The following is a 24,435-nucleotide window of genomic DNA, read 5'->3' as shown; positions in this document are numbered from 1 at the left end:
TTAATTACAGCACAAATATGGTAAAAGAACTAAAGATTTCAACTGGTACATATTTACATATTTGAAAGTAATTACTTAAGAGACCTAACAGATTGAAATACCAGGATCCACTCTCCACACCTGATCAGGTGGAGAGGTTGAGATCGATAATGCCTACAGTAGACACGATCAGTGCATAGTGTGGAGAAATGGAAGCATTGAGATATCATGGGGATACATCCCATCAGCTCGATGTCCTCGGACGCGATTGCATAACTCCACTGCTTGAGTGATCAGCTGTAACATTAGCTAATCAGATGTTTATTTATTTATTTATTTATTTATTCTTCCAACGGAATTACACCACTTGTACATGTAATAAGTTTAAAAGGAGTATAAACTATTAATAGCACTAATATAATGTATACATATTATAATTAAATAACAAACAGTGTTAAAATAAGTAATAAAAAAAAAAACAGCGAATTAGTAATAAATATGAGTTAACAAATAACCAACGAAAAAGTAAAAAAAAACAAAAACAATAATAAATAGTTAAATATAAAAACGAAGCAACAGTAATAAATGTGTAGTGTATGATAAGAATTAAATAACAACCAAGTGATAACAACAAAATTTGACACATGCAAAAGTAACAATAAATAACTAGCGACATGCAAAAAAAGATAAATAATCAGTAACATGCGTAAACCTAATAAATAATCAACAACATCTTAACATCTTAAATAATTTAACATTGAAATAAATATAAACTAAATCCACTACATGCATACCAGTGACGTGCGTGTTTGAGTGTGTGTGTGCGTGCGCGCGCGCGAGGGGGCAGGCTACTAGTTAGTTGTTTACAAGGGAAGCCACTTTCCTCTTGAAGGATACGACAGTCTCATTGAAGAAATCAACATGTGGAGCAGCATCACTTCCAGTTCTAAGAAGTCTAGAGAGACCACTGTGGTAAGCGTAGTAGTGTTCATCTCCATTGAACTGATCGATCCATCGACACTGACCAGTATTTATAGTGAGCCGAGAGCGTATTTGCCTATTATAAGCGCACAGCCTGGGTTGAATCCATAGGGGAGTTTCTCCTAAGAGAGAAGCTGATCGTCAACCGCGCTGATTTTGGTGGAGGTCGAAATGGGATGGCATCAAAGGGGTTGAATATTGTAAATGATACTATTTTACTCAGATCATATTTTTCTTAGGTGTGTTAACCTAATACCAACCGTCAGACACGTAAATAAATAAAGGAAACAGGATATTTTTTTCCGGACATTTGCCATTGTTTAGTGAAACAGGATATTTTTTCCGGACATTTGCCATTGTTTAGTGAAACAAAAACTTAGTAACACTACGTTTCGAGTTCTGCAATCTGATTTCTTCTTCAGGTAAGTAACTAACCTGACTCATAATTACAAACTACTGTAGGTTAAAATAAACAAATCATAATACCAGAGCGTTGTGACACGCCTGAGTCAGAAATCACAACCACCATGTTGTTTGGCAACTTCATTAACTCTAAAACATGCAATTAATAAAAAACTAAACACAACACTAATTATTAAAGCTGAACTACACAATACAGGTCACAATACGTCTGCATTCGTCAACCAACCACCTACGACTGACCAGAGGCCAATAGCAATTGGCGATCGTCACGGCAGAAACAAGATGGCGGCAATAAAAAAAGGAAGGGGGACAGGGATGAGCCCTTTTTTAAAGTACATAAATGTTAATGAGCTTCAGTTCCATATACAAACCCTTAAAGTAACGACTTTTGCATCTTCATGACAAGTATATTACTGAATTTTACGAAACTCTGAACTGGCTGTAACTTTTTCCAGATTAGTGAAAACTGATGACCGATTGCTCAAAACGTTCCTTTTTGTTGTCCATTAATTGTGGATCGTTTCAAGTATGTCGTTGGAAGGAAAGCGAAAAATTATTGCAACCGGTGATTGCATGTCGTTAGTAACCCAACTTTGGTCAAAACTGACTGTACCTCTGAACTGTCTATACAATGTGGCAGTATATCTATAGTGTGGGTACGAAAGCTGCCCTGTTGTACACGTAATTTCGAAGGTATTACGTTATTATGTTATTGTAAGATAGAACATTCAGTATATGAGTTCGCAATGTAGAGAAAACGGTCTCATCACCATAGTTAAAAGAGAGATTTAAGAACAAATTATGTTTAACCAATAAACATATCACAGAGCGTAGACATGAACAAATCAAGGGTGAGATTTCAATGTTTTATAATGACCAAAGTAGGTTATTGACATGACAGTACACAAGAGACTTTTAAAGTAGGGAGACTTTTATATGGAATTTTAAGAATTAAAATTAAAATTTGATGTATGTATTAGCAAGAGGTTATGACAAAATGTAAATGGAAATTTCTGGCAAAAAATGTTGGACTAGTTCCATCTTGATGTAACTTTAAGATGGTGCAATATGCATTTGGTTGGGGCAATTTTGAACATTTTAAAGTCATAGCTGTTTGAGATAATTTCCATGAAGACAGAAAAAGTAGAATTTTATAGTTCCTTGGGAAATTACAAATATATAATATAATAACAAGGTAAAATATATGAGCAACTTTTGTAACTAAACCCGAATGAAAACTGAAAATAAAAACTTGCATTTTTACAGTATGTGTATGAGTGAATGCTTCAGAGAGCAACATATTTTTTACTAATTTAAATTACAAGGAATTTAGACAATAGACAACTTTATTAACAGTTTAACAAGTAGCATACATGTAATAGGTTTAGTCAGTAGAGGCTAAAAGAACAATCATGGCTAAAACTAAAAACCAAAGGCTCTGTAAAAACCATGCAGGATTAATAAATAATAAAAGTAAGCACTCCATGCATTAGAAGTAATGGTTAAAGTCGCTCTGAGATAAGGCAAGAAACTCACTTTGATTGTAGAATGGGTTTTGCCAAAACGAAAGCAGTCAGTTTGTTTTAAAATGTTGTTGTCTTCAAGGTCCGAGCTGAGCCTGGAAGTTTATTAAAAAATACAATACCTTGGTGATGCAGATTAGATTTAGATTTAGTGAGCCTTTTGTATGGAATATCAATAAGACTTTTATTCCTAGTGTCATGTCTATGGACATCACTTCTTAATATTAATAATTTAGATTTTTAATGCAATATAGTTTAAGAAATGACATGTTTAACTAGTAAAAATAGTAAGAGAATACAATTTTTGTATGAATGAAAACACTTTATTCTCACCATATTTTATATAAGTACATACTATGAAATAATTCATACATACATATATATATATAATATATATATATATATATATATATATATATGTAGTCTATATATATATATATTTTCATATTTTCAACAGTTTTTTTATCGGGCCAATTTATAAGATGCCCCTAAAGTCTGCTTCAAATGCCTAGCACTTGTCGTGGAATAATACCAAATTTTGTCTCTTTTACCTTTTCTAGAAAAGGTGTATAAAGAGTGTATTCGGCCAAGTCTTTGTTAAAAAATGAAATAAAATATTCCAACTGAAAACCAATTGAGTGAATTTCAGATGATTAAATGATGAAAGCTTCTCTAAAAACAGAAAAGTATCTTACGTACCTTATAGGTTTATTGACATAGTACCAACACATAATTACATTTATTTTGATTTTTCTGATGTTAATATTACAAAATTACACTGTCTTACTTTTACAAGTGAATTCCACATTATCTATATATGTTTCTATATTTAAATTTTATACAAGAGTCTCGTTTGGCCGATCTAGATGGGAACGAGATAATTCGGTTACTCCAAAATAATACAAGCATAGGTTTTTTACAAACAAAAACACACGTGTTTGCGTTTGAATCATGATACTATAATGGAAATACATTGAACTTTGTTTTGTACTGCTTTCTATAAAACGGTCGTTTTATTTACGCAAGTCAAATTATGTTTGTCTTAAATTGATTCTGTTAACACAGCAATTCGGTTAAAGCAGTGTGATCGATTTTGGGCCTGGAACATATTTTATATGTTAAATTCATAGCTCTGTTAATATCACTTTCCTCAATAGAGAAAAAAATTGAATAATGTTTTCATCGCTCCACATAAAGTTGTAGGTGTTTAAAGTGGAATATTTAGGCAAATTTCATATCAGCGGATCTCCAATAAAAACGGTTGAAGATCAAAATTTGAAGTAAATGCAGTAAGTTTCAGAGAGTAACTGATTTATTATTAATAATAAAAATTTATTATTAATATTAATAATTAATGAAATATAAAATTGATTTTGTTAAGAAAAGTATTAATAACATGTAGTAAATCACTAAATTATATTTAATAAAATAATTTAATATGCAAAGTTATAAATTAATAAAAAATCATGTCACTCCCTGAAAGTGAATCATGTACACATTGAAAAAAAAATCAATTTCTATTTTAAATATGCTTTTAATTTAAAGTTAAGTATTAAAATAAATTTATTTATACTTTTACTGTATCCTGGGAAGTTATATTAAAGGGATATATATATACATTTAAAATTAAAATATTTTCCAAATCCAAAATTGATTGTACCTCAGTAATTCAGACTGTTGTGCATTTATTATTTTATTAAGATTGATTATTTAGTGAGATATTTACACCTTTTGAAAATGAGACATTAAAGTCAAACTCTATTCCATTCTGTTTTAACTCAATAACAACATGTTGACTATTTAGATTAAAATAAAAAAATCTTACTGATTTTGGAAGCAAAACTGGTAGCAGACTTACTTACATACACTGACGAATAGAGTTTCACAACACCCTGTCTTGTGAGTAAATGAATATTGACTCTGGCGATAAGAGAGACGTGATTTAGCGGTGTAATTGGAGTGTCTGTGACTTTGGGTAATTAGCCATAAATCTGCAGTATCAGCAACTCAGGAGATACATATTTACCGCGACACGACCTCAACTGAACTGAGCTGGATAGAACGGATTACACCTGTTATTTACTGCTGTGATACAACTTTGTATCTCGCTTTGTATCACATCTGTGTCGCTGAGGGTTATACTTCTAGTTTAGGAGTCGCGAGCCCATTATATACTGCATAAGCACAACACCGATTTTATTTAAATATATGGAGGAAATTCTCATCCATAGATAAATAATTGCTAAAGAAATAATTACTTCATATTGACACATCTTGCCACATGATAAATTCAGATTTTTGGTCATTAAATATGATTTCATATCAGTATTTAAATAATAAAAGGCTACACCCAAGTCACTACAAAATGATGTTGTTTGTGTTGGGATAACTAGTGTTACGAGAATGTGAGAGAGCGTTCAAGGTGAACATGTCAATCTCTGATACAAGGGAATGTGACCGAACATTCGAGATCCCTGACAATAACAGAAGAGATAATAGATGAATAGCGTCGTTGGAGAGAGAGCGCTCAGTGGGTTAGGTCAGCTCCTTTTTTTATCTGGCCCGCAACGCCCCTCCTACACGAGTGGTGGATGGGAACTGTAGCCCTTGTCTTCACTTGTATAGTAAGTTCTCGAATTGGAATAAGTTCTCCATATAAGGAGCTGTATCGACGCAGTGAGTCATTGGAGTTTAAGAAACTTGTGAAATGACAGAATTAGTGGTAAAATACTCTTGATACTCATAAAAGTGTACACACCAAAATTATGTTGTTTGTGTTGGGATAGTTAGTGTTACGAGAATGGAAGAGAGCGTTCCAGGTGAACATGTCAATCTCTGATACAAGGGAATGTGACCGAACATTCGAGATCCCTGACAATAACAGAAGAGATAATAGATGAATAGCGTCGTTGGAGAGAGAGCGCTCAGTGGGTTAGGTCAGTTCTTTTTTCTATTTGGCCCGCTCGCCCCTCCTACACGAGTGGTGGGTGGGCACTGTAGCCCTTGTCTTCACTTGTATAGTAAGTTCTCGAATTGGAATAAGTTCTCCATATAAGGAGCTGTATCGACGCAGTGAGTCATTGGAGTTTAAGAAACCTGTGAAATGACAGAATTAGTGGTAAAATACTCTTGATACTCATAAAAGTGTACACACCAAAATTAGTTGTTTGAGTTGGGAGTTACGAGAATGTGAGAGAGCGTTCCAGGTAAACATGTTAATACACGGGAATGTGACCGAACATTCCGAGATCCCTGACAATAACAGAAGAGATAATAGATGAATAGCGTCGTTGGAGAGAGAGCGCTCAGTGGGTTGGGTCAGTTCTTTTTTATCTGGCCCGCTCGCCCCTCCTACACGAGTGGTGGATGGGCACTGTAGTCCTTGTCTAGTAAGTTCTCTAAGGGACAATAGCTATATAAGGAGCTGTAGCGACGCTTCGATTCACTGGAGTTTAAGAAACTTGTGAAGTGGCAGAATTAGTGGTAATATTCGTGATTGTGACAGTTGGAGTTGTGATAATAATCATAGCTATGATAGTGATAAGTAGACTCGTGTGTAAAAAACACACTATATTTAATAGTACTATTGTGTCAGTGTAAACTAGTGACAGTTTTATAAACAGTTATTTTGTTTAAAGCCAGTGTAGTTTTAAGTTTGTAAATACTATATTTACATTTATTTACAAGATAAATAAATATTAATCGTATTTAATATCCACCGAGTGTTTTATTTAAGGAGACACGTAACATCAGGCTATATGTGGTCATATGCCACAGATGTGAATTTTTATCGGTGTATTGAGTTTGTTTACAAATTAATTTATTCTGCTGTTTTTTCGTTGCCATCAAGTTTACCCATAAGACCAATGTAAACATATTAGCTCAGCCAAATCCCAAGGAGTGACATGCACCATCGTCGAACTCAGTGTTCCCCATGTAGAAATGAATCTTCATACACAATTGCAAGTCTGTAAGTATGTTCTTTTTTTAAGATATCTTGTGGACAGACAGACATACAGAAATACACATTTTTCAGTCCCACGAGTGATAGGCTTTGCTGACGTTCAGCCAATAATAACTATATCACCATCAGACAACTAGAGACTGAAGGTTTCCACGTTTACCCGAATAGATTGTCCATATAAGGTTAATTTATGCTGATTTAAAATGTATATGTTTGACAGTTGGCTTTAAGTGTGTCAAGTTAAGAAAACATGCAGTCTGAGAGAAATTATCGATTTATATTTTTAACCCTTTCGATCCCTTCCATTTCGACTTCCACTAAAATTGGCACGATTGACTATCTTTACTTTTTTAGGGAATATTCCACTAGAGATTTGAAGGGAAATTCTGGGCTCAGAATACATATTGAAAAATGTTTATTACAAATATTTAAATTCAATGGTATAATTGATATATAAATTAGTTGCATATAGGCTACGGGGATTTTGTAGGGCTGTATCGAATTCTGTGCTGAGGAAAGTCTTAAGTCTAGCTACTGCAAGAGATTAGACGAAAATTAGAGTACGAATAGTAGACGAAATAAGTAAATGGTGGAATAGGAATAAATATACATTACAAAAAACCTGATTTCAGTATTGGATCGAGCCCACAGAAAATTAGCAGATTACTTACCTAATTGTGTTTCTTAATTGTTTAATGTTATAAGTAAATTTGAGTGGTGAAACAAACTGTAAAATCTAAATATAGTAAGGTCCATAAGTTCAAGTCTATGTTTATAGTACGACTAATACTAGTTTTGGACAAATGTTATTAAAGCATCTCACCTTGTATCATAAAACCTGTGTAAGATCTTGAACGTCATTGTTAATTCCATTACTTGCAAAAACTAAACATAAATTGAACAAGTTAAAGATAATTCATCACACATTTTAATTTACTGTTGTACAATTTGTCCTAACACATCAATTATTCACCTGAAGAAGAGATCAGATTGCAGATCTCGAAACGTAGTATTACTGTTTTTTTTTATCACTGAACGATGGCAAATGTCCGGAAAATCCTGTTTCCTGAAACTGCCCATGTGATCCTAAAATTGAGTCTTTTGCTATCCTAAAAAAGGTCCTAACACATGTGAAAGTACAACGAACGGTTATAGGCCCAAAGTTATGCAGGTACACTGAGATATGACTTCTCGCCCTTCACCCAACAGCGCTATCTTTACGTCATCTCTACATCGCGTCTTCGCGTCGCGACGCACGTTCGCCTGCAAGGGTTGAGGTGGGATGTGGCCTATTACCTCTTATCACGTCCCAGCCTCTGCGTCGATGTATATTTTTTAGGGTTTCTGTTCCACCTGCCGCACATTATCTCACTAAAAATAGATTATAAACTTTATTACAAATTGTGAAGGCGGTCAATTCGTCACTGCAATTTTGATTTTCCAGCGAGCAATTTCCTGGATTGAAGTTCGTTTAACGATCAATTTCGATCAAGATTTCGTCTACACGTACATAAATTTCTACGTGGTTCAGGTTTCGGTCCGATCCATTCCACTTACATTGAAAATATACGAACAAAACTTGGGATTAAAAGTTTCTCATAACAAATAAAGTCAATTAAGGGAATGTAATATAATTTTTTCAAAAAATTGATTTCTGTTAACAATAAATGAGTTAGAATTTCCTCTTTAAAATCAAACATAGATAATGATGAGTGCTCTTTAACTTTAAAATTAAATAATGATGTGTGCTCTTTAACTTTAAAATTAAATAATAAAAATAAAGACGTCCGTGAACGCTTTACGTGACTAAATAGGGCTATGACCGCATGCGTTCCTAATGTATTTAGCGATTCCCAAAAACGCAGTTTTTAATATTTCGAAAATTTTGAAAGTCAAGCATTGAAATTACACTCAGTACTATTTTTTTTAGGTAAGAACATTATTATAAGTTTTTTAGTACAACAATATCCCAGGGGATATTTCCGAGCCCATTTTTGGAGGGTATTTTATTTCTCCTAAACCACCATTGTGTCAGCCACTCTCGAAATAATTTTCTATATACGTCAATGCGGCCTAACATAGGAAACCTAATGAAATATTAGGCAACTAACAAACGACAGTTTCTACATTAGTACTTCAATTTTTGTACTTAGAGAGGCTACACTGCGCGATGTCTCCCTCCTAACATATTTTCTTTATAACCCCTTGAAACGAAGGAGCCCTAAGGATGCGATGTCAGCTGCAGCACTAACCAGCACTAACAATCGATGCGATCTCAGCTGTAGCACTAACAAGCACTAACGATGCGATGTGACTGTAGCACTAACGAGTACAAATGATGCTATGTTAGATGCTATGTGACTGTAGCACTCACCAGTACTAACGATGCTATGTGACTGTAGCACTAACCAGTACAAATGATGCTATGTTAGATGCTATGTGACTGTAGCACTAACCAGCACTAACGATGCTATGTGACTGTAGCACTAACCAGTACAAATGATGCTATGTTAGATGCTATGTGACTGTAGCACTCACCAGTACTAACGATGCTATGTTAGCTGTAGCACTAACCTGTACTAACGATGCTATGTGACTGTAGCACTAACCAGTACTAATGATGCTATGTGACTGTAGCACTAACCAGCACTAACGATGCTATGTGACTGTAGCACTAACCAGTACAAATGATGCTATGTTAGATGCTATGTGACTGTAGCACTCACCAGTACTAACGATGCTATGTTAGCTGTAGCACTAACCTGTACTAACGATGCTATGTGACTGTAGCACTAACCAGTACTAATGATGCTATGTGACTGTAGCACTAACCAGCACTAACGATGCTATGTGACTGTAGCACTAACCAGTACAAATGATGCTATGTTAGATGCTATGTGACTGTAGCACTCACCAGTACTAACGATGCTATGTTAGCTGTAGCACTAACCTGTACTAACGATGCTATGTGACTGTAGCACTAACCAGTACTAATGATGCTATGTTAGCTGTAGCACTAACCAGTGCTAACGATGCTATGTGACTGTAGCACTAACCATTACTAATGATGCTATGTTAGCTGTAGCACTAACCAGTGCTAACGATGCTCAAATCAAATAAAATCAAATCACATTTTATTGCATTTTTACAATTTTACATTGCATTGCAAATGTCAGTAAATCATTGTAAATCATTTTATTAATAGTTTCACACATGCCAAAGTTAAAGCATTCACACATGCATCCAAACCAACACTTCCACACATTCACTCAAGCACATTCTCACTGACTCCAGATCCTATGCCTCTCATAAATCCCAGCGGCTCATCATGAATTCATCGACAGAGTAGAACGCTCTAGACACCAATAGGCGTTTTATACGAGTTTTGAATTGGTTTTTATTGTTGGAGTTCTTTATACTTTCCGGGAGCTTATTGATTAATCTGACACCAACTTGTTGTGGCAGATGCTGCGTAAGCGTCAGCCTGTGCTGTTGGGCTCGATAGTTGTCCCTGCCTCTGGTTTCATATTGGTGAATGTCCTCACCGCGGACCATACTGCATTTTGATTTGCAATACATGATCACGTCGTAATATATAGAGGCAGGGCAATGCTATGTGACTGTAGCACTAACCAGTACTAACGATGCGATGTTAGCTGTAGCACTAACCAGTACTAACGATGCGATGTGATTGTAGCACTAACCAGTACTAACGATGCGATGTGAGCTGTAGCAATAACCAGCACTAACGATGCGGTGCGAGCTGTAGCACAAACCAGTACTAACGATGCTATGTTAGCTGTAGCACTAACCAGCACTAACGATGCGGTGTGACTGTAGCACTCACCATTACTAATGATGCTATGTTAGCTGTAGCACTAACCAGTGCTAACGATGCTCAAATCAAATAAAATCAAATCACATTTTATTGCATTTTTACAATTTTACATTGCATTGCAAATGTCAGTAAATCATTGTAAATCATTTTATTAATAGTTTCACACATGCCAAAGTTAAAGCATTCACACATGCATCCAAACCAACACTTCCACACATTCACTCAAGCACATTCTCACTGACTCCAGATCCTATGCCTCTCATAAATCCCAGCGGCTCATCATGAATTCATCGACAGAGTAGAACGCTCTAGACACCAATAGGCGTTTTATACGAGTTTTGAATTGGTTTTTATTGTTGGAGTTCTTTATACTTTCCGGGAGCTTATTGATTAATCTGACACCAACTTGTTGTGGCAGATGCTGCGTAAGCGACAGCCTGTGCTGTTGGGCTCGATAGTTGTCCCTGCCTCTGGTTTCATATTGGTGAATGTCCTCACCGCGGACCATACTGCATTTTGATTTGCAATACATGATCACGTCGTATATATAGAGGCAGGGCAATGCTATGTGACTGTAGCACTAACCAGTACTAACGATGCTATGTTAGCTGTAGCACTAACCAGTACTAACGATGCTATGTGATTGTAGCACTAACCAGTACTAACGATGCTATGTGAACTGTAGCAATAACCAACACTAACGATGCGGTGCGACTGTAGCACTAACCAGTACTAACGATGCTATGTTAGCTGTAGCACTAACCAGCACTAACGAATGGCGGTACCAGTTTATTCCCAAGTAATCCTGCCGATTTTTGCAAAGGTCTCTAGCATCCTAACATTAAATAATGAGATCTTAAATACTCGTATGTAGAGAAGAAGATACAATAAAAATTTTATCCATTAGCTAAAAAATCCGTCCTTGAAGAAGTGCTAAAAACTGGCATTTGCAAAAATTATAGTTTCTAAATGCTTACTTACAACAAAGAACTTAATCGTCGGTTTGAAAGGCACAATTTATGTGTGGAGTAACTCTGAGATATCTGCAAAACCGAAAGAATAGTGTGTATTAGTAGTTTCCCAATTTTTGTGGGTAGTGCTTTAAGTAACTCATTCCAGTAGCGTAACTAGGAAGTAGCTTTGGTTGGGTGGGGTAGGGGAAGAATCTGTTTGAAAAACGACACACCACATCGGGGCCTATGGAATACATCTGAATAGATTTAAATTTGAATTAAATTTGGATCAAAATACATAAGCGTAATTAAAGTTTAATAATGAATTACTTTATTTTAAACAAGTTGGATAGCTGTTGTACGTTTTTTTCAATTTTTAGGCCTTTGTAAGGGGAGGTGGTGTTCATTCCATCATCCCCTCCCTTTCAGTTACGCCACTGACCCTAACAGTGGGAGAGTGGAAAATATATTCAATAATTGAAATTTACTTTTTTCATTGATTATTGTGGGATTGCAGCCCTTAATGGCCGTCCTCGCCTTTAGTTTCAAGCACAATATCTATACACCAAGCCATTTTACCTGGTATCTTTCCTATCAACTTCCGGATTTTCACCTGTTGTTTTCCCATCGTAGCTCCTGCCACTGACTATCAACACTCACTCGGAGATCACCAGTAATTTTTCATTCAGCATTCTTTATATCTAGTATATTTCCAGGCATTTCCTTCCAACAGGATTTGAAATCATTACATGTTACAAAAATAGAAACCCTACGTTTCAAATATTGAAATCTATTGTCTTCTTCAGGTGTCAAGTATAATACAGAAAGGTGATAAAATTAATAAGCGTCTTATTCCTCTTTTATAACGTAAAAGCATTGATTTAGAATTCATAAAAACATGTAATGTAGTTGGAGGTCCACTCCAAACATTGATTTCAACTGCATTATACCAGTATTTGAGGTATAAGATCCTATTTTTTCTTTCGCTTTGTCCTTATCCCAGAGTACGCTGTATGCGTACGAAAAGGTTAATACCAACGCCTACGTTTCCAATATAGGAATCTACCCGCTTCTTCAGGCGTCAAAAATTACAGGTGATACAAATGATAGGTGTCATCACCGTTATTTATAACGTAAAAGCATCGATGTGGAATAAATAAAACATACATTTTGCTAGGAGGTCCACTTTGAGCACTGGTTCAAAATAGTTGTTTTCGACTGCTTTACACCAGTATTTTGAGTATCAGATCCTATTTCGCTTTCAGTTTCCCCTGATATCTGAGTAGACTGTATAGACAAGAATTTTGGTAAATAAATACTAACGAGATTGGAGTATATCATCTTCTTCAGCAATCAAAAAAGAAAACAAATTTAGAGTGTGTGCATATGGATTTGGTAAATACCTACGACTACTTTTCGAGGATTGGAATCTACGCTCTTCTTCAGCTAACAAAAGAAAAAAACATATGTAGGGTGCATGCATATTAAATTTGTTACGTACCAACGACTACGTTTCAAGATCTGGAATCTACCCTCTTCGTCTGCTAAAAAAAGATTACAATTTCATGTATGAGGTATGCATATAAATTTACGTAAATACCAACGACTACGTTTCGAGGGTTGGAATCTACGCTCTTCGTCAGCTAACAGAAGATTCAAATATCATGCATATGAATTGTGGTTAGTACAAACGACTACGTTTCGAGGAATGGAATCTACTCTCTTCTTCAGTTGTCAAAAATGACAGATGATACAGAAAGGCGATTAAAACAATTATAGGCATTTTCATCCTCTTTTATAATGTAAAACATTGCTACAGAATCAATAAAGCACATATATTATGTACATTACAGATCCACTCCAATAAATGATTCAAAGCAGTAGGTTTAAACGGCTTTACAACAGTATTTTAAGTTCAATATCTTATTTTGCTTTCGGTTTGTCCTAAAAGTCACCGGATGTGGACATCAGCTTTAATAAATACCAAATACAACACTACTGTCGACAGATTTCGACCTTTTAAACGACATTTACATAAACACCGCAAGGTTAAGTCTTAAACCCAATCTTTTTATTCCCTTTTAATGAATCCCCGGCGAGTGAATTTACGAACGCCGTAAACAAAGACGGGAACAACAGTCCCGAGGAAAGTAAAGACGGGACGTGTTTAAAAACGGGAGCAAAGTAAAGTAGAAGTGTCAGCCGGGGCTGATGTGTGAGAATTGAGGCCCTCCCCTCCCCCCCGACCCAATTAATAGAGCTTATCTCTGTAGAACGGGCGCGCGGAGAGCCGTACAATAAATATGCCGGTGCAAGTAGGCTATTCGTATGCGGGGGGCGCGGATCCGTCAGTCAGAGCGGCTGATGAGAACCCCCCCACCCCCCGTAACTGTAGGGGTGGTTAACCCCCGCATCCCTCCTACAACGTCCCGAAGGCTTGTCATTGTTTCACCTTCTCTCACTGTCACTTCTCCGCTTCCATTCTGCCGTCTCGCTCGCGCCTAATGTTCGACCCTGCCGTTACTTTTTAGCACCTCCCCTCGGCTTACATAGTGATGGGTTGATTAGTTTTTTTAATTAACGGAATTTACATTTTCTTCGGCCGGCTGAATTTGGCGAAAGCGAACGAACGGGTGGGTTACAAATGGCTGTAATCGACGGTGTAGTCCGTTCCGAGTGCAAATCGAGGTGTGAATTCATCGATTGCGATGTAATCGAGTCTGTTCCTTGAAGACTTCTCGGTTATTCAGTTGTGTGACGTTTTTATATTTGCTGGTGGAAAGCGCCGCTCGTAATGAATAGGAATTGCGAATTGAATAAGCCAAGGGCTGTGTGCAAAGACCAACACCTTTTAAAACAATTTACTGATGCAATACAGTTACGTTAGCCCTGTGACATCTCCGTTCAAAATGGATTTCTATACACGCCTAAGTGGCAAAGATAGAAAGTGGTGAAAGTTTATCGAACGTGATGAAAGACGATGTTATAAAACTTAGTATCAATGAATTCCGATTACACGTTGAGGCCCTGATTTAAATGATAATGTTTGCGTGAAAACAGCAAAATACAAAGTTGTCTTTGTATTTTGATAAATTATTGAAAGCAAATTTAACTGCAGATCTTAAAGCAATGTCCGCTTTTTTGGTTTCAAGCGTGGGGTTTACATAATGGGCCTTTTACCTGATATCTTTTGTATCATATCCAGGTTTTGCTTTGTGTTTTTGCATTGTAGCTTCCAGAACTCTATCTGACATCTCCAGCCATCTTGCATTATTTCATTATGTTATTTAGTTAGAGCATTTCCTTCTATTTCACGATAGGTTTGGTCTTGGTCTACTATTCCTCTTCTTAATTTCTATCTATTCTTACTGGTCTGTTATACTTTAGTTCTGCTTTCCTTCACAGTCCATTCGTTGTTTCTTCTTTCAGTCCTTCTCGCCTCTTCGTAAAAACATTTCTTTATCGTCAGCTACATTACTTTGACAAACAGCCCAAATATTTTGCAGTAATATTCTCTTAAATAAGTCCATTCCAGATTTGATACACAATCTATAAACATTATACAACAATCTCCACACCACATAGGTAAAAATATCTTTTGCAAGATCGAACCTTTTCATAATTCCCTTGGAACTGAGTAATCATATTTAAATGAAATCAACGTTCAGAATTTTGTCTATTTAATTGGTTTATTAAATTGCAAAGTTGGTCTACTAAATTATTATAGTTATTACAATGCTCCTTATCAATTATATACTCGTTGTCATGCAAAATCATTTGAATCAATATATGATTTTGAAGGTTGAGTACGCTCCAGTTCATCTTCCTTTTGATGCAGCGTCTGAGATCTGACTTGTCACAGACTTGTCTCCTGGAATATGGAGTCATGTTCATCTGAAGAGATCCACAAAACAGTCGACAGCGAAGAAGCTCAAAATGATCTCTTTATATCGTTTCGACAACAGATACATAGACAACACAATATAATGTAGATGAAGAGGTATTTTCATTGTCTCATCAGGTACACAACTGAGTGCACTACGATGTGATAGACACGATGTATAAGCACGGTGGAGAAACATAGTTTTCTACGCGTAACGTAACTATGGTGTTAAGGGTTGATTCAATGTGAACATTGTTTTGGATCTTTTCAGACGAATATGATCTCTCTAGATTTCATGACTGGTCTGTGACAGCGTAAGATCCCAGACGATGCACCAAGAGGAAGGTGAACTGGAGCTTAACTCAATATTTACTTTGAATCCCTTCCCACCATAGCTATGCTATGCGCAGTTTTATATGTTGTGTAAAGATAATTTTTTTGGTAATTTTTGTTTTCTTAGTGATAGATTAGACGTACGGTATTTCTCTATTGATGGATAAATAATGTATAAATGTGTTACTTTTCCAGCATCTTTTTACGCTTTAGGGTGTGCGTCATCTAAATAAGAGAACAGATACCTTTACTCAAAATGTTTAATTTAGATCGTTACATAAATCAATAACAATATATGTCCAAACTTTCGTATATATTGGAAATTTGTAAATGTTAGGAATAATACTTATTTGTAAAGTAAAAATCAGTAGCTGTAGTACTCATCCTTGAGAATAACCGAATGCCTTGAACAAGTTTTTAATAAAAATATTACTTCCATTTAGTTGGAAAAGGTATAACTTACAAATATATCACTCAGGATTCCAGCAAAACAATACTGCAACTGCACACTTTGTAAGCCACGCTTTGGATCACAAAATTGCAACTCATATATTTTAGTTATTGGCTATTTAAAACATTTCTAAACACTACTTGATTCAATGACAACTACATACCAAGGGTTAAATCTATATGGAGATTAATAGTTCATAAAGTACATAATGTGGTTACTATATGCTATGTTAATAATTGCAATTTGTATTTCGGCTTATACTATCAAACAAATATTAATCCTTTTGTGGTGCACATAAAAATCTCAAAGGTTTGAACAATTGTACAAACCTCTAGCGTAAGTAAATGTAACTTATGATTAATTACCTAGTATTGCAGTTAGTATTTCTACAAAAACTAAATATACGATGAATTATTCAAGGATGAATTATGAAATAACAGTAAATTAACATAAATTATACAATATGTAATTTATGTTGATATTTTAAATTATATCTTTCCAATTAAGTAATGCTGTTGGTTTAGAATATATCATTAATACATATAAAGTACACTTTACATATCTAATTGAATTTACTAGCTGTTCACCAATATCGATATATGGTTATCGACTGTTCGGTATTTTACAAACTATCGAGTGCCATATATATTTAACCCGTGGTATGCAATTGTCGTTTACTCTAGTAGTTTTCAGACACTATTACAGTCTTATAAATTATATATAGCTGACATATATCACTTCTAGTTTAGGTTTCCCTGAGATACATGGCGTGACCTACAAAGCATGCAGTAGCATTAACTTTTTTCCGGAATCCTGATTGATATTTAAAAATCATTCCTTTTTAATTATGAGAAGTGATCTTTTTTTATAACGCATTCGAGCATCCTCATGGATCTCTACTAGAGCCAGTGTTTTTCAGTTTACGAATAAATACGAAGTATCGAATATACGAACGATAGCTTGGGCATATTTTTGCATCGTTAAATGTTAAAACCAGAACCTAAGTCTTGAGAACTGGCATAAGATTGTATATAATCATTTCCATTAATCACGATACAACACTACATAAATGGAATTTATCTCACCAGAACTTTTATTATTTATACACTGCAATAAAACCTAACTCAGTGAGCGAAAATGTGACTATCATATGGCAGGATATGTCGATAGAGAAAACATGCAGACTTTAAATAGGATGAAACTTCATTTGTATATAGTGCAATTATGTTATGGTGGATGTCCATAGACGGCCAACCATAGATTTGGCTGAGCGTCATTAGAGTGTATGCTTAGTAGGCTGACACAATTAATTTCTTTTTTGACTTCCGGGGGGGGGGGGAGGGGTAGGAAGAAAAAAACTTGTTTTTTGTATGATTTTGCAGGTCTATCTGACCGCAAGGCATCTAAAGAACGAAATAAGCCATTGGCTTAGAGAATCCTGATATGCGAAACTTTGTGTAGCGTATTCCTTTCTTGATATTATTATAGTACCGCGTACCAATTTATGCATCTTTTGAAAGGTAGATATAGTTTGTTAGTCTATATACGCTAGAGTTTTTGAAACGAGATTAGCTATCCTGGATCGCAAACGGTTTTAATAATTTAAATTCTATCATTTGTTTGAAGTTTATTTTTGACGATGGAAGGATTGTGAAGGAAACAGGATTTTTCCGGACATTTGCCATCGTTCAGTGAAACAAAGCATCAGTAACACTACGTTTCGAGATCTGCAATCTGATCTCTTCTTTAGGTAAATAACTAACCTAATACTTAATTACAAACTAGGTTAAAATAAACAAATCATACCAAAGCGTTGTGGCACGCCTAAGTCAGGAATCACAACCACCATGTTGTGTGTCAACTTTACTAACTCTAAAACATGCACTTAATAGAATTTTTTAAATTTTATAAAAAACAATGTGTGAGCTGTCATTGAATGACGAATTCTTGCACTCAACACGTTTTATGCGAGGTTTCAGTTTTCCAACTTCATTCATTCTGAAGGTTATTTTTGGACACGCGATTTTTCGTTTGGTCAGGTGCGTTGGTCATAGGAGTGACCGTGAAAGGATAATAACAATCATTTGTAGTATATAAATATATACCAGAACTAACGTCTTAACGGCTGAAAGTTTAAATATACATAGCCTACCTTAGGAACAAGAACGTAGCCAGGAAAAAATTTGGGGGAAAGGGTCCAGACAACTTATATTTTCCCGTAGTGGACAGAGAGTAAGGCCCATTTTTGTTTCTTAAAAGTTATTAACCCGTTTCTTTGTTGATAACGATTTTTCAACAGTACATATCAGAAATTATTTAAATAATAATAATCGTTTACTAAAAAAGTAATTGAAAAAATTGAAAAATTGGGGGGGGGGATCCGGATCCCTAGGACCCCTTAGCTGGCTACGTCCTTGCAAGAAACAATTTTACAAGACTACATTGAACAATAGAATGAGGTCACTTTTTTTCTGTCTCGGAAAGGTTAACTTGTGTATCTATTTCTCAGAAACCATTAAAGATATCTGAATAATGTTTTATTGTTTCTTGTATTAAGCCTTAAGCTACGCCTGGACATAAAAATTACAATCTTTAGATAGTTTTAGGTCATATTGTACGTTCTTTAAAGTAGGATTATTTTATTGTAAAACATTTTAAACAGTGTTTTACTAAAAACCTGTTTATTGTATACAAATAACTATTATAAAGAAACGAGTGCTAAGATTATCTGTAACAGTTCCTGAGTAATAGGTACGTATGTGTCACAACATAAATTTTTGATACACAATATGAGAAGCTTGCACAACTTGTAAAAAACAAATCAAACACGTATATATTTTTTACAAGCCTCCAAAAAATGTCGAAACTCATGAGGTAAAGAGGAGGCTCGGGACTGCAGTTTAGGATAAAGAGCACCAAATCGAATTTTTCAAAACTTTTTAAAGTGACGCAGATACATGCATGTTGTTGCAAAAACTGCCCAAAAGCACATCACGGTGCGGTTGTTGATATAGGGACAGTTTCGCAACACAATGCTGGCACAGGGAGGGCCATCCCTCCAATAAGCCTCGATTGACTAAATTAACCCCAATATTTACGATGGAGTCAGATATGAAAAAAACGGCATGTGTCCTATAAACAACGGCAGGATCAGGACGGGTGATCACCGTGCCGCGCCACGCCGGCTGGGACAATGTACTCATATCATCGTTAGCGCCAGCCGGCGCTGATTTAACAGTCAGGGTCTGCAAGACGTATGTATGTATGCGGTGTCAATAACCACCACGTGACGCGTTCCCCAGCGACTGCCTCGCTGGAGTTATACATGCAGAGATATCGTTACCGTCATACATAAATATCGTTACCGTCATACAGAAATATAGTTTCTGTCATGCAGAAATATCGTTACAGTCATACAGAAATATAGTTTCTGTCATGCAGAAATATCGTTACAGTCATACAGAAATGTCGTTACCGTCATACAGAAATTGTGTTAACGTCATGCAGAAAAATCGATACCGTCATACAGAAATATCGTTACCGTCATACAGAAATATAGTTTCTGTCATGCAGAAATATCGTTACAGTCATACAGAAATATAGTTTCTGTCATGCAGAAATATCGTTACAGTCATACAGAAATGTCGTTACCGTCATACAGAAATTTTGTTAACGTCATACAGAAAAATCGATACCGTCATACAGAAATATCATTACCGTCATACAGAAATATAGTTTCTGTCATGCAGAAATATCGTTACAGTCATACAGAAATGTCGTTACCGTCATACAGAAATTATCGTTAACCGTCATACAGAAAAATCGATACCTGTCATGCAGAAATATCGTTACCATCGTTAACCGTCGTTTCGACTTGCGATTCACAGAAATAGTGTAACAAAATATTTTGTTTATTTAGTCAACGGAAAATTTCCTGTTATACACAGATAATAACAAGATGGACATTTAGTATTACAGCCGTAGTTGATAACCCATTAGAATAATGTATAAGTAACAGAAAGATAACAATACTCATAGTAATTCAATCACAAGATATAATTACTCTAAGCATAAATACTTAGACTGTACAAGGAATATCAGAGATAAAATTTGAAAGCCATAACAAAGTGATTCAGTGACTACTACAACAACAGACACACTGAGGGGTGAAATGAACCATTACTTCATGTAGTTCAATAAATACAACCAGAAACAAAATGAATATAACAAGAAAACGAGAACAGCAAGTGGAGGAATGCTACAAAACACGCGTATAAGTTCCGTACACTCCAGGCACCAGTAGAGAGCATATCAAATGAAAGAGAAAAAGGATTTCTATTATCACTGGTATGCAAATTTGACCATTTCGAAATGTTTTAAGAAAACAATATTTTTATGAGTTCCTGTGAATTCACTTCGTGAGTTGATATACTTTTTTTAATTTATTTATTTATCAACGGTTCCACCATTTTTACATTAAAGTACTTATTTGCTATATATTAACCTACCATAATATACTACCATATAGTCCAGTGCTCTAACGTTTGTATAGTACTTCTGGCTGTTTTATGCCTTCACTTACATCTGGGCGATCTCGAGGAAGTCCAGGAGCAGCACTACCCGAAGATATCGAGATGTTGGTGGTCGATAGGTCTGATTTACTGCGAAGGATGACTGTTGGAGTGGTTGGAGCTTCTTTAGTGTTAAGAGCTGTGGCTAGCCTAAACGTAGGAAAGTATTGTCTTCAACGCGCTTTGGCTAGAAGAGGCTGGAAAACAGCTAGTTTCTTCTGACCTCTTGAGCCGGGGCTCAGTTTTGGGACAATTTATTTTTTGTCTTTTATTTTCCCACCTCGGCCACTCTTGTCAGTAGGGGCGGTGGGGGAGTCACTCCGTCAAGTATTGATTTTCTGCCTGGTTGGACTGATTGGTTGAGGTCAGCTGGTTGACCTTGACTAGACTACTGACCAGCTGTCTGTTCTCCGGCACCGGCACCGGCACCGGCTACTGTTCGGAGCGGTCAGACTGTTCGGAGACACGTTTGGAGAAGCTTACTGTGTTCTGGCTGTTCTCTGTTCTTCACGTTTCTCCATGGCTGGCTAATTCTCCGACTTTCGGCAGGGTCCCCGTGAGTGCCTTTAGCGGGACTGGTGCGGCGAGTCTGCCCGAACAACTGAAAAATTGAATGCCCTCGCCCTGCCAGCGCTTCTGTACCGGCATCCAACCGGAGTGTATGTGCTCCTATTCATTTCATCTGGAACAAGGTTGGATCAAAAATGTTTTTTTTTTCTTCTTCTTCTTATACCACTTGAGAGGATTGGCTTGTATGGAGCGCTGCCAGATGTTAGGATCTGGAGGAGGGCCAGTATATTAGCCAGTGTTTATTTAGTTTAGTTACATGAACTGAAGGGGAGGATTTCATCTTTAATTCGGATTCGTGGAGGCAACTAAGCCCCCCGCCTCCTTCGAAAATTGGCTTTAAATATTTTTTTTTTAATTTTCGGCTACAAACTTGAAACCAAATTACTTTTTAAAATTAGTGGGCCTAGAAATTCTACAACCTTTTCCCTCCCCTCAGTTCATAAAAAATTACCTGTTAAAATTTTTAGATTTACTACTGCCGTACCTGAAATTGTTATTTATATATCAAATCTCTATATTATATTATTTTATTTATTATGTTATTATTTCTATTTATTATGTTATTGTCTATATTGGAATTTTATCTTTTGTTATTTAGTTTTTAAGTTACGCGGTGCACCGTGGTGCTGCAGTAATTGTATTTTTGCATGAAAATGTTGCCACCTCATTAATTATATATCATTTACTCGAATTCTTGTCTCTCTTTGTCTCTCTTCCCACTAGTGGCATGTGATTGTTTTTTTTTATGATTTGCTCCGAGTTTGGGAGGGGCGCGCTTCCGAGGCCTCCTGTCTTTTTCGCTTACTCGGAACAAAATGGTAGCAGAGCGTGGTTTCGTGTTTTTTACCCTCTACGGGCCCGGGGTTTTTGTTTTGCCACTGGTGGTGAGAGGCATGAGTTGAAGTTGTTAGTTGACTTCCTGCGCCTGTGCCGTCTCGCTGTGCCATTTTTCGCCGATCGACAGGAAGTGTGTGAACTTGTTTATTTATTTTTCTGATTTTTGTTACTTGTGTGTTTTTTGTTATACTTTGTCATCGTTGTTTTTTTTTCTGGTTTTGTTCTGGTACGGCGTAGTGTTTTGTTGTGGTATTTTGGTTTCGCTGCCGTGTTTCGTGGACGGCAGGAATTCTGGGGACCCTGCTGAGAGTGTTGTCTCACTAAGTTATTCACTTGTCGCCTTAGTTATTGAATTGTTAGTCGTTGACTTCGAGTCAGTGTGTGTTACTTGTTAGTCTGTGTCATTTATTTATTTATCATGCCTGTCTCTCTGGTGCCTGAATACTTGTTGAAGGAGGATCTCCATTTTGAGTTGTTGGCTCGTGGGCTTACTCCGGGTTCCGACTGCGAGTCCATGCGGAAGCAACTGCGTGATAATATGGAACTGGACACGACCTGGCCTAGAGATTTGACGTTCCAGAAGCAGAGGCCTATTTTGGAGGCCAAGTTGGAGACGTTTGAGAATAGTCCAGGAGGACTGGTTGGAGTCGCCGCCTACTGGCCGAGAGAGGGCTAGGTATTTGTCCCGGCTTACCCATCTACATATGAGGCTGTCACTACTTAGAGCCAAGCTTACCAGTTCTGGTGATAAGGAGTGGTTGGAGGAACGCGTCACCTTGGTTGACGGCCTGCTGACTGTACTCGAGAGGGACGAGGGGGCAAAGGCTCCTGAAAAAACTTTGTCTGCGATTGACTCTGCTGCGGCTGTTAAGGGTGAATGCCGGATCCCTGGGTCAGTTGTTGCTGATTTTTGATGTGGGCGTGGGCGTCGGGGGTGTCCTGGTGTGGACGGGGCCCGGGGGCCTGTGACCCAAATGCCTGCTGGATCTGGGGGACTGGGGACTGTGGTGACGGGATCCTTTGTTCAGTATCACAAGCTTCCGAACCCACTTACCCTGTTTGCTGCAGCGACTACCAACGGTGGATGGTCTAGATACTGAAGCCTTGCTGCGGTTTCTTTCTGAGATCCTGCGACTGCATGACTTGCCTGGTCTTCAGGGAGCGAGCTTCCTGCATGTCATCTCTCCGTTTTGTAGGCCACCTTTGGGTGACTGTCTGGTTTCGAGTTCTCCAGAGGGGTGGTACCCTGGATGATTTTCATAGGGAGGCATTGGATTTCTTTGTTTCCTGGTCCGTTGAGGGAACGTCTCCGTGTGGAGAAATTCTTTAGGCCTCAGGGCAACGAAGAGAGTTTGGCAAAGTTTGTGGCCGAGGTGAGGGACACTGATAGGGTTTTAAGGCTCGATATCCCCGAAAGTACTGTGGTCACCACCATTCTTGAGGGTCTCAATCCTGAAGAGAGGTCCCGTCTGGTTTTTGCTGGTCGCCCTTCCACCTTTTCTGAACTGGACCGTCTGTGCATTGCTTCGCGCAGCGTGCAGTTTGCTGACCGGCAGAGGGCGGAGAGGAACAATCATCGTTCCATCCAGCCCTCCAGGGCTGTCACGGCCGTACAGAATCCCGTAGATGGGCCACACCACTCAGGTGGGCTTCGTCTACCCATCTGCTATGCCTGTGGTTAACGAGGTCATACTCGTCGGGAGTGTCCTAGGAGATATCGCACTGGTCCAAAAAACTAGATCAAAGGGGGGTTTTATCTGAAGTTCCCCCGAGGTCTAAGAAAAAAAATTTCAAAAAAATAGTACCTGTGCGAAAAATTTGATTAATAGTTTGGACACTACGAGCCTAGCAGAAAAGGGAAACCTACGGCTTAGGACAGCATCTTCGGTGTGCCCTTATATCAATATCTTAGTGGGAGACTCAGTGCATAAGGCCCTAGTTGATTCCGGGTCAGCCTGTAGCCTCATCTCTTCCCGTCTTTTTGAAGCCATTTCAAGGTTAGGTTTGGTGAAGCACACCGAGGAGTCTTCTTTAACTTGCTGGACTGCTTCTAATTCCCCTCTTCCAATTTCGAAGAAGGCTTCAATCAAGTTTAAGGTTGAATGTTTTTCATGGGTGTGGAGCTTCCT

The 24,435-nt window shown here is 37.1% G+C and overlaps 1 protein-coding gene across 1 annotated transcript in view; it reads left to right on the top strand.

The window, feature by feature from the left end:
- The first annotated feature begins 900 nt into the window (after positions 1-900).
- The window catches only part of LOC124367195 (protein halfway-like), a 57,089-nt gene continuing 33,554 nt past the window's right edge, over positions 901-24,435 (top strand). Inside the window, exons 1-2 of the mRNA XM_046823847.1 lie at positions 901-951; positions 11,127-11,192. Coding sequence (XP_046679803.1) covers positions 901-951; positions 11,127-11,192 — 117 coding nt within the window. The remainder of the gene's footprint in view (positions 952-11,126; positions 11,193-24,435) is intronic.

This window comes from Homalodisca vitripennis, chromosome 8, assembly GCF_021130785.1.
Source record: "Homalodisca vitripennis isolate AUS2020 chromosome 8, UT_GWSS_2.1, whole genome shotgun sequence".
NCBI lineage: Eukaryota > Metazoa > Arthropoda > Insecta > Hemiptera > Cicadellidae > Homalodisca > Homalodisca vitripennis.
This window is presented reverse-complemented; position numbering and strand designations above follow the sequence as displayed.